General features: G+C 33.5%; 1 protein-coding gene across 1 annotated transcript in view; it reads right to left on the bottom strand.

The window, feature by feature from the left end:
• Positions 1-2,863: 2,863 nt before the first annotated feature.
• The window catches only part of LOC133186867 (RCC1-like G exchanging factor-like protein), a 55,197-nt gene continuing 45,503 nt past the window's right edge, over positions 2,864-12,557 (bottom strand). Inside the window, exons 8-12 of the mRNA XM_061322239.1 lie at positions 8,608-8,692; positions 7,811-8,074; positions 7,115-7,288; positions 3,397-3,488; positions 2,864-3,145 (exon numbers count right to left, since the gene is read on the bottom strand). Of these exons, the coding sequence (XP_061178223.1) occupies positions 3,068-3,145; positions 3,397-3,488; positions 7,115-7,288; positions 7,811-8,074; positions 8,608-8,692 (693 nt within the window). The 3' untranslated portion in view covers positions 2,864-3,067. The remainder of the gene's footprint in view (positions 3,146-3,396; positions 3,489-7,114; positions 7,289-7,810; positions 8,075-8,607; positions 8,693-12,557) is intronic.

Below are 12,557 nucleotides of genomic sequence, written 5' to 3'. Positions count from 1 at the left end.
TCACAGAAATTTCTATTTTTAGTAACCATGGCAACACCGTTCATCGAAATCAAAAACCGATACACAGAATTATGTATCTTAGTATAGTCTACTTGTGTGCCAAGTTATATTGAAATCAGATCAAAACTGTAGGAGGAGTAGCATTTTGAAAGTATTTCACAGAAATTTCTATTTTTTGTAACCATGGCAACACCGTTCATCGAAATCAAAAACCGATACACAGAATTATGTATCTTAGTATAGTCTACTTGTATGCCAAGTTATATTGAAATCAGATCAAAACTGTAGGAGGAGTAGCATTTTGAATATTTTTCACAGAAATTTCTATTTTTAGTAACCATGGCAACACCGTTCATCGAAATCAAAAACCGATACACAGAATTATGTATCTTAGTATAGTCTACTTGTGTGCCAAGTTATACTGAAATCAGACCAAAACTGTAGGAGGAGTAGCATTTTGAAAAATTGTTTACAGACGGACAGACAGACAGACAGACAGACAGACGGACGGACGACGGACACCTTACTATCGCATAAGCTCTTCTGGTCTCTGACCAGTAGAGCTAAAAACAAGATGTGTTTGTGAAACACTGATGCCCCCGTATGGCAGCTTATGGCGAAGGTTAAAGTTTCTCAAATGCAAGTCAAAATCCAGGCCAAAAGATAAAAAATGTTGATACTCAAAGAAAGGTCTTGTCCCGAGGAATATACCTGTGAAATTTGAAATACCTAGATGCAACTGTTCAAAAGTTATGGCGAAGGTTAAAGTTTTTTAAATAATAGTCAAACGTCAAGGTCAAGGTCAAAGTGGTTGGTATCCAAAGGAAGATCTTGTCACAAGGATTACATATGTGAAGTATGAAAGCCCCAGCACCAACCATTCCAAAGTTATGACCAAGGTTAAAGTTTTTCAAAAGTAAGTCAAACTCCTATGTCAAGGTCAAAGGGTCAAAGTGGTTGGTATCCAAAGAAAAGTCTTGTCACAAGGATTACAAATGTGAAGAATGAAAGCCCTAGCACCAACCATTCAAAAGTTATGGCCAAGGTTAAAGTTTTTCAAAAGTAGGTCAAACTCCTATGTCAAGGTCAAAGGGTCAAAATGGTTGGTATCCAAAGGAAGGCCTTGTCACAAGAATAACATATGTGAAGTATGAAAGCCCTAGCATCAACCATTCAAAAGTTATGGCCAAGGTTAAAGTTTTTCAAAAGTAGGTCAAACTCCAAGGTCAAAGGTCAAAAGGTTAAAGTTGTTGGTATCCAAAGGAAGGCCTTGTCACAAAGAATACATATGTGAAGTTTGAAACCCCAAGCACCAATTGTTCAGAAGTTATGGCCAAGGTTAAAGTCTCATAAAATTTTGCAGTGGGTCAAACTCCAAGGTCAAGGTCAAAAGGTCAAATATGATGGTATCCAAAGAAAGGTCTTGTCACAAGGAATACACATGTGAAATATGAAAGTCATAGCTCCAACCAATCAAAAGTTATGGGCAAGGTTAAAGTTGACAACAGACAGACAGACAAACAGACAAACAGAAAAACAGCTAAACAGACAAACAGATAAACAGACAAACAGACAGACAGGCCAAAAACAATATACCCCTGGGATCTTTCGATCCGGGGGCATAATAAAATTTTTCAAAATTTGAGAAAATGAAATATGCCTGTAATTTCCATAAAAACTAATTAATATGTGTGTGATTATTGTGCATGCTCAACTTCTTTAAAATTCACAATTTGTTCTTACTATAGTGTACTCAAAATCTGGCATAAATGGAGATCATGGACATCTCCCCTGAAATTCTGATTCAATTTTTTTCTGGGAGATATGCCCCCTTTTAACTTAAGCGTTTGACCAAAATGCTACTGAAAAAGTATGACAGTGCAAATCCTCTGAAACTCTTATAAAAATGGAGTTGGGGGAGAGGGGTTAACCATTTTTTGTATTCAATGCCTAGCATTTCCATTCAATATATGAGAGGTGATTAAAAAGTTCGCAAATTAATTGAATTACTTCCATATAATAAATAAAATTAGGTTTCAGTGTTCATTATTTTCAAAAGAAGTCTTCTCTGATTTTAATGCACATCTGCCACCGTTCTGCCTATGCGCGAATTACATGATCCAGGCGGTCAAGTGACATGCTCCATAGCGTTCTGTTCACGAAAGCTAAAGATTTTTTCAAGTCTTATATTTCTTACCATGCAAGTTATTTTTTATAACAAGAACAGTCCATATGTCAGAAATGGCAAAATCTCGGCAATAGGATGGATGGATAAGGATGTCCTTCCCCAGAATGAGCATGGTGACCATAACAACCTGACTTCTTTGACTTAGAAGTGTCGTTTATCCAATGTGAATAAAGTATGGGCGCTTTCTTTTTATCATATCTGTTTAAAGTCTAAAGTAAACAATATTTTAGGGATTTAATAATTATATTATTGTTAAGATATTCAACTATTTTTCTAACTGTAACTTGGCGATCTTTCATAACAATTAAACTGCTCAACTAAGGACACATCTCTTCCCCAGCTTACTTTCACTGGGCACCAGAACACACATAATTTTTTTCCATCTCCCTTCCTTCACTAAAACAATCAATCTAATTAATGATTGAACTTCTGGCAAGTCTTTTGTCTTCATAAACCTTGTACAAATTATTATGTGCTACTGCAAAGGAATTTCCAAGATATACATTAAACTTCACAGCTGTTTGTTGCTCTAGTACGACTGAGTCAACCATTTTTTGTCACAAGTCATCTACATATTGACGTCATTTTCACATTGTGACGTCACAAATGTGGAGCAAAACTTTACATAAAATCTGCTAATTTTAATTAAAATGTGAAATTTTGAATACACTAAAATCACACTTGGCATTTCTTTTTAATTGAAGTGAAGTAACTGGGAAACCCTCACCAATTTGCTACCAAAGTTAATGTTAACATTGTTGTTTTGAAATCAAAAAAATGTCAAAGCAAAGTTTATACTCTTCATTTAGGATGCCAGGTAAAAACATGCAAAATAAAAAGTCAACAATCAATAACATGTGGTTACTTCAGTACTCTTCATCAAGAAAATGATCTGCACATCACCACCGTGTGATCCACCCCACAAAATACTCGCAGGACCTCAGCTGGAACAGACACCTGAAATCAAAACAACATATTTTTTACAATTGACTTGTGCATTCATGACCTTCATCTTAAAAACACATAAAATATCTAAGTTAAAAACTATGGAAAAATACTTTTACACCAGATTGCATAGTCATGATCTTTTAAGTAAACGAGACTTAGATCATGTAATACCCACAGGAAGCATATATAAAATAGCTTAAGACTTCCTTAATTAAAACATGTTCTTATTTGAGAGATGAGTGGTAGGAGCTGTTCCCTACCCTGAATGGGTACGTCTGGTCCATTCTCTCAGCGATATAAATCCCCAAGCAGCCTTTTTGATTCTTCCCCCATACAAACATTTCAAAATCATCTGAAAGTTAAAAATACAATGAAAATGGCATTTTCTTCTACTTTCAAACATCAAGGACTATATATGCATTAATATCTCAATGTCTTGAATACTGCAAACCAACTATTATTCGTGTCATCTTTTATTCACGATTCGTCAGTTTGAAATCAGTCCACGACGTTTAATTTTGCGACTGAGGGCACATTCTCTACCAATATAAAGCAAAATAAATGGTTCCCGGCCATTAATATTCCCAAGTTAAAGTATGGCCAAAACTCGTGGATATTTTTTGCACACGAATGATAGTTGGTTTACAGTATATAAATATATATATATATATATACACATGTTTGAATTGTTTTGAATTGCATTGTTGTTGACGTTATCATCAGGTAGCGTTATAACGTCACATGTTTGAATTGTTTTGAATTGTAAAAAGTCTGAAGAAGTAATGAAAGCGCTTACGTTTTACTAACATTGTTGCCTTGTTATTTTTAATTTTCATATATATATATATATATATATATATATATATATATATATATATATATATATATATATATATATATATATTATATATATATATAGTTGCACATTTCCTGTCTCAGTAAAATGTAATGTGACATCATCATATTAAAGCATGGCATCATAGTGATCAATTGTTGGGTGAAAATAGATTAATAACAAAGGAACAGTTTATAATGAATATCTATACTTATAAATTAATAAATTTTGCAAATAAACTCCGAAACGGATGCACCAGAGTTTTTACTTACTCCTTTAAGAATACACTAGATACAATATGGTGTCCGTAAACTATATTTAGATTTCACTCGCATTGTAAGTATCGTACATTAAATTAAAAGTCTACTTTTATTTTCTATAAAGAGCCATGAAATAGCAAAAACGTGAGTATGGTGGCGTTTCCGGTTGGCGGATCTAAGTTTCTGGCAATTTTCAATTAAACTGACAACAAGCAATCGTTTATTTATTTCATAAAACGTCAACACTGAATTATTCAATCAAAACTTGATTTAAAAGACATAAAAGAAATAAGTTGTGATAACCGATAAAAAAGGGAAATGTGCAAATTATTTTTGTCATTCACCGATCTTAATATTGACGGAAGCTTCTAGAACATCATATAGCATCGAGCCCGATGTTAAAAAGAAAAACGAGACGAACATAAAAAAAGCTTATGTGTGAATGGTCATTGAAATAATGGTAAATCGTTGATAACACTATAAGTTGTGAATAAATTTATATATCGAAAGACTGTTACATATATGTAGTAGGTTTTCCTAATAAATTTATCAGTAAAATGCCTCACCGAGAGCATCGTGGCGACGAACCCGAAGTACAATTTCTACTTCGTAATAAACTTGCTTACATGAAAAGAGAAAATTAATGAATAAGACATTGTTCAAATACAATCAAAGCTGTAAAATTTTGTGCTTTAATCAATACATTTCAGTTTTTTTTTCTGAATACAGTCTTTTGTATCAAATACTCAGCCTATTCATAGGGCGTTAAAAGCTAATTTTTACACAGGTACTTGCGTCTTGGATTATATATATGTATGTACCTTATTGATATGTAAAAAAAAAAAAAAAGTAAAGTACATTTTTTACATATCAATAAGGTACATACATATACATAACCCAAGACCCAAGTACCTGTGAATCTCCCCCCCCCCCCCCCCAAATCAATTTATCAGTAAAATGTGAATATTCACTGCTTTTATCCTTGACGGAAATGATATAAGAGCATCTGAAGTACAATATCCATAACATCATGAACATAGTATAACAGGTTTCAAAATAAACATCAATTAATGAAATTGTTATTTTTTTCAAGCTTTTACGAAAGGGGGGGGGGAGCACATGCGGGATTTTGAACAAAGTATTTCTTCCTGCTATAACCCTGTAGGCTGTCAGTAGAAATTAACTACAATATATATTCTGTCGGTAGTGGTATAAATTCAATTCCCCGCGCTTGCGCGGGATTTCATCTAGTAAATTAAATTTCAAACAATTGCAATTATAATTGTTGAATTATTATTTCAGGCATTTAACTGTTTCATAGATAGAAATGCTAACATTTCTATATTGTTATACATGTATCTTAAATCTAAGTCTTTATTACAACAAGAAGCCCAAAGGCCTTAACGGTCACCTGAGTATAATACAACAATTTAGAGGATCTATAGAGTATAAAATAAACTGAAAGATGAAACTTTGTTGCCTAAAGCAATAGAAATATAGGATGATCAGGATCAACAAAATAATTAATCTAGTATTCAGTAACAACTTGTTTATCAAATGCATGCACTTTTTTTATCTGTTCAACACTAAGGGGCAGACAGAATAATTAGATAGAATCCATGCATTTTCACTACATTATCAATAGAGCCCCACCCTTACACCAGAACGTCTGACCCGGGGCCATGAAACTCACAATTCCGGAAGAAGCACTCTTGCTCACCCTAACTATGCACCTAGTTATGTTTTATAGCCAGGAGCAGAAAAGAATATTTTCACTATATAGTCTATAGAGCACCCCCTTTCACCAGAACCCCAACCCTGGGCCCATGAATTTCATAATTTTGGAAGAAGCATACTTGCTTAACATAACCATGCACTTAGTTTGTTTAAATAAAACCCAGGAGCAGAGAAGAACACTCACTATATAATCCATAGAGCCCCGCCCTAACACCATAGCCCCTGACCCAGGGACCATGAAATTCACAATTTTGGAAGAGACACCCTTGCTCTTCATAACTATGTACTTAGTTAGTTTGTTTAACACCCAGGAGCAAAGAAGAAAATTTTCAAAGAATTAATGCATTTTTACTATACAAGAGGCCCATGGGCCACATCGCTCTCCTGAGCACTTTGGCTAGGAAAAGGAAGTACAGTATTGAAAAGTTTAAATATAAAAGGGGGGGTGAATTGAACAAACTTGAATCTACACTACCTAAGGATGCTTCTGAATTAATATGACCAATCATGGCTTTGCTGTTCTTGAGAAGAAGCTTTTGAAAGATTTTTCCTTTTATTCCTTAGTAAAATTTTGATAACCAATTGTGGTCCCTCCCTACCTCCCCCCCCTCCCCCCAAATAAATACGACCAATCATGGCTTAGCATCCTCAGGTAGTACAGATTCAAGTTTGTTCAAATCATGACTCTTGAGTCTTGGTTGGGGCTATATTAAGCAAAGTTTTACAAAGGAATACATACATCCCGAAATTCATAGTTTCAATAATTTCCAAATTAAAGAAGTTTCTGAACACACTTTTGTTATATTTCCATGTGAAATCTATAGCAACATATATGCCATCATATTATACAGAAAATTTGAGAAAATATTAACTTCAAATCTGTGTCCAGACCCCTTTAATTCATGGGGATCAATGTTCATGGGTTACCAAAATTTTTCCTGTTTGTTGGATGTAATTTCATGGGTAACATTTTTATGCAAAAAATTTATTGAGGTGTTACGTTGATAAAAAAAAAATCATTCATAGGGATGTAAAATTGTGGGTAAGGTTGACCCACAAAATCCACAAACATTGATCCCCCATGAACAATAATGATTCCAAAGAATGCAGATCTAGAAGATCTATGTAGATTAAATGTATACACACTTGTTCTGGCTGCAAAGTGGTTGATGCCACAAGCAATGTCACTGACAAGTTTGTCAGGTGCTAATTCATTCTGACCAAACAATGTGGGGGGTATGGTCTGAGGAGTGCTGGCTGACTGGACATTAGGTCCCAGTCCTAATGATCCAAAACCCCATACAAGTACTTCATTCTTATCTGCAATATACGATGAATATGTATAAATATGTAACTCTAAAGAGAAAGGCAAATAAGCAAGAGCAAATAAAAGCAAACTATCTACAAAAAAGTTTACAAAGATTTTCAAAGAATATATTAAATTTGTTGGTTTTGGCCCCTCACTTCTTAGGCAAAGGGCATAGACATACGAAATTTATAATTTTTGTTCCTTTTCCCAGTGAAATTCTTTTTTGCAAAATTTAATTATCAAAACTATTTTAGGGGTCCTGAAAATGTTCTGAAGTTTAGAACTGCTGAATGAGGCACAATTAACTCACAAAGGACAAATAATTAAGGTAATATCAGGTCCTGAGTCACTTGGATGTCCAAAAAGGAACAAAATTTTTGATTAGCTGACATGACAACGTACACAATTATGCAAAAATTGCCCTGATACTGTATTTTTGTGCTATTCTTCTTGAAAAGGAAATTTTTAACGATTTATTTCTTTTAAAAAACTCTTTAAAAATTTAGCATGATTCAGGGTATGTGTAGATTTACCTGTTAACACGGCACACTTTGACCCCGCTGCTGCTGCCTTGGTGACAGAATGGTGGAGGGGGATATGTCTGGGCACAGACACCTGTGTCTCCTCGGTAATCATTGACAACTGTCCGTACTCCGAGTTCCCCCACCCAAACAGATCGCCTCGTTCAGACACCGCCAGCACACAGTCCGCCTTACTAGACAACTGTACTATCTTCTCTCCATCTATGTCTCCACCAACCAAAGATGGTCTCCATTCACAGTGGTAATGTTCTAAACCTGTCAGAGAAAGTCATTTACAATATTTTTGTCCCCAATTTAAGTATGGCGGCATGAGTTAGGCAGAGTAAAAACTCACTCACAGCATGCTAATATGCAAATAAATGATAATAAACTCAGTTTCCTGCATTTTGTATACTTATACAAAAACTACATGTATTTTTTTCAAAATTAAGCCTTAATTTTTAACTACAAGTAAAACTACAGTAAAAAGACTTAATATAATGGTAATAAACTAATAATCATATTTTAGCATCTCAACACTCATAATTAAAGAAAATGCTAAATAAATTGTATGTTTAAAATAAATATATTAAGAAACTTAGTTATATATGCAAAAAATTATGATCATGCTAATCAATTGACACAGAAGAATGTGGTAATTAAATTTTAAGTGTCCTAATTCATGAACATTAATTTATAGCAGTTGGTGTGGATATCATGATGAAAAAAACATTTAAACAAGACAAACAAGGAGGAAACTGCAGACCCTGACTAACTCCAGATGTATAGGTAAATGTTACCATATATACCTGTTTGACCATCAGCTCCCAGACCACAGCTGTACACCTGTCCACTGCTGGTCAAGAAAAAAGAGTGATCTTGTCCACAGACAACCTGGAATAATATGTGTATATTCACAGACAATGCTTTTATAGCCTTTATATAAAATCAATTCTACAAACTAAAACACTACATTATAACTTAGTGGTATAAATATGAAAATATATAATAAAATATGAAAGAATTGCAAAATTTCACAATCATTATATCACCAAACTCATTACATGATTAAATGGCATCAACAACTAATTTATAGGTCAAAGGTCATGGCAGGGTGTCTCAGAATATATGATACCATTTCAAGATTCTGTAAAACCTTATGTAATGAATATTGAATTACAACAAATGCATTGTAAGCATTGCATATACTGTCCAATTTTATTCACATAATTTGACAGCCATTAAAAAGAAAACAACAAAATGAGTTCACTTTGAAAAATGCTATGGTTTTTAAGTGATGTCCTCTAAATGACGTTCTATCTGTGTAATGATAATGTCTAGACATTCCACAAAATTCCTTAACTTGAGACAACACTGCCTGTCTCGGTGTTAACTTCTGGATTTTCATCAGAGGTAAACCTTTTATATATGTTAAGGATTCTGGTTTAGGTTTAGCAACAGTAACCTAAGACTAGGATTAATGATTACAGTTTAAAAATGAGTGTAGCTGGCTCTTTTGATAATCCATTTTGTTTGAAATTGCAGTTTTTAGCAAAAGTTTGATATAAATTTGTTACATTGCAATTTCATAAGCGTGAGATTTTTTGGGGAATATTTTGTTGCTAAAAAATTGTACTTACTCAAATATTTTTTGAGAAATATATCAAGGAATTTGGCCAATGGATGCGTTTGTTGCAGGTATTTCAAATGGTATCACATATTTTGGGACACCCTGTATCAACTCCAAAGATAGCATACACAAAATTTCATCAAAGATTAATTTGGTTTTCTCTTACAAACTCTTAATTATGTTCCCCAAACGAAGTTTGGGAACATATTGTTTTTACTCTGTTTCTTATTATTATTATTATTATTATTAAGGTCTTCCGACTTCCTTCGGAAGACCTTATTGTTTTCCGTCTGTTTTCTATTATTATTATTATTATTATTCTTTTTTTCATAGTTATGGCGATATCTCAGCTGTGAGTGAGCAGATTTCAGAGATTTTTTCGCGGAAGATGCATCATGTAAATATCTCCAGACGTGTTTTTCATTTTTTCAAAATTCACTTCTGTTCGCGATTTTTGGGGAAATTTGTATTTTTCAAATGGCATTTTGTCCAGAATTTTTCTCGACAACGGCTAAAGATATGAAATTGAAACTCAATGAATAAATAGAACATCAAATTCCAATATGGGGAACGACCTTTATTTTTCGTCGTCGGCACTTCCGGTCGCAAACGGAAGTGAATTCAAAAAGTTCAATTTTTCAACTTTTTTGTTTTTCAATATTTTTCTTTAGGATTTACAAGGTTTATAGAGTGTTTTACAAGAATTCTAAATATGTATTCAATATTTTGATGCGTGCATTTATTGCAAAGATATGACCGATCTAAACTTTGTCCCACTGTCTGGGGTTCGAATCCTGCTGGAGGTAGTTAATTTTTTTTTCTTTGTTTTTCTCTTTTTTTCAGTTGCTAATGACTTCTCTCTCTTTAAAAACATGTATGGTAGTTTTTGCTGATTTTTAAAAGCTTTTTTTGTCAGAGATTCTGTAGAAAACCTTTCGACATATACTGAATATCTTTGCATCTATAATATGCCCTTCTAAAACTATTTTAAGGATTTCATTCTTGTTCCCAAAGCTTGACCCATTCAAAAGTTGTCACCCCTTTTGCAATAAAACCTTGTTATCGCTACTCCTCCGAAACCGTAAAACGTAGAGATTCCAAGCCTTCAGCAGCAGTGTCTTCGACTCATTTAATACTCTCTTCATTCTATCATTGCAAAAGCATTCTTTGGTCCCTTGTATGAGTTACTACCCCTAAAAGTTTATGCTGCTTACATTTAATGAACTTTTTTTTAAAACGGTGTATCCTAGAGACATGGGACCAACTGCATCGGCATGTTTGACTTTGACCTTGAAATATACGTCAAGGTCAAAGTCATTTAAAAACATAAGAAATTCCTTATATATGTGTAAAATATAGCAATTCACCAAATGACCTTGAACTTTGACCTTGACCTTTGGCCTTGACATTGGGTCAAATGAAAAGTAAGGACATGCATCCAGCTCCAGTATCAGGTAAAAACATAGAAAGTAAAGATTTCCTTGTTTTGTTTTGTTTTGTTTTTTGTTTTGTTTTTTTTTTTAAATGACCTTGACCTTTGATCTTGACCCAAAGGTCACAATCAGGCTTAAAGATGTGAAAGTAGTTACAATTCTTAGTTTAAAAGAGGCATAAAATAAATAATTCATTCCCCCCCCCCCTTCTTAAAAAAAAATCACATCAACAACAACGTAGAATATTTCTGTAAAATTCAAACCAGACCTCGGATCGACAACATATTTGGTACATATGTAGTATAGACCTCAGAGAAACTTTCTTGAGAGTTTTACGGTGAGTCTTATAAGTTTATAGAAGTCATGAAGTTTCACGGCAAGAACTACAAGTTCTGTTGTGTTTGAAATTAAAGTGCAGGTAAACGAAGAAATGATCTAAACCTTTCATCGGCTATTTCCTCAGATGTCGTTAGTAGCATTCGATTTTCCTGATATGATACGACATTTTAATACCAAGCATTCTCTCTTTCTTTTACATTTGGAATTTATTTGATTTTTATTTAGAATTAATCAGTTTCCAGAAATAGCGATTTTCGGTATATTAAAAACAGTTCTCGCTTTCATTGTCGTGTTTCCCTTCTAAAAATGCATGTTGGGAGTTTAATTTGTGCTACACATATTTAATTTAACCCAAAGAAATGCTTATTTAAATGTTTCATATTTATTTCAGGATATTCAGTTAGAAATGTTAAAATCCGAACCCGATCTTTTAAGCTTACAACTAAGCTATTTTCAAAAAATTCAGCATGCTCACAATATCGATGAATTGGGCTACAGTCCATTAATACATTTTCATTAGGGAACAGTGTTAACGTTTTCTCACGCACACCCGTCCCTTGTTATTTTATATACTGCTTGCAAGTACAGGAACTATTTCCTTTTACGGAACTTCTTTCTTCCCCTACCGATTCTAAAAATACCCTTGTATTTATTCTATAGTCTTAAACAATTAACTTACTCAATTTTATCGGAATGTGTAGAGCAGTGGTTAGAGCACCTGCCTTTCAAACCAAAGGTTTTGAGTTCGATCCCAGCTGGAGGAGGATTTTTTTTTTTTTTTTTTTTTTTTGCTTTTTTGGCATTTTTCTTTTTTTTCGGCCTAAACGACACAAAAACACTTAAAAAGGTGGAAAGGTCTCTAATTGTTCTCTGAACAATTAGTTTACTTGTTATTATTAAGGTCTTTCGATATATATGATAAGATATGAATATGAAACTTGCTGAGGTGATAGAGCATCAAATGTAGATATGTTGATCGACCATTATTTTCCGTCGTTCGTACTTCCGGTCGCAAGCGGAAGTGAATTAAAAAATGTTAAATTTGTAACTTTTTTGTTTTTCAATATTTTTCTCTGGGATTTACAGGGTTAATAGAGAGTCTTCTAAGAGTTCTAAGTACATGTATGTTTTTATCATTTTGATTGATGCATTTGTTGCAAAGATATGTAATACAAAGATAGATTACATGATCAGTACGTACTGGTCCCTGCTGACAAAGCAGGTAACAACATTGTCTTTGTTTGTAAGACTCATTATATTAAATGTATTTTAGAGGAACTTGAATTTAATTCTACAAGTGGTAATCCAACTTATACTCATAGTTCCCTTTCTAAGGAAGAACTTCTTCAAAATCATA

Source organism: Saccostrea echinata, unplaced genomic scaffold (genome assembly GCF_033153115.1).
Source record: "Saccostrea echinata isolate AGI-Se365-2 ecotype Australia unplaced genomic scaffold, CSIRO_AGI_Sech_v1 ptg000014l, whole genome shotgun sequence".
NCBI classification, from domain to species: domain Eukaryota; kingdom Metazoa; phylum Mollusca; class Bivalvia; order Ostreida; family Ostreidae; genus Saccostrea; species Saccostrea echinata.
Note: the sequence above shows the minus strand (reverse complement) of the source record. Positions and strands in the feature narration are given on the sequence as shown.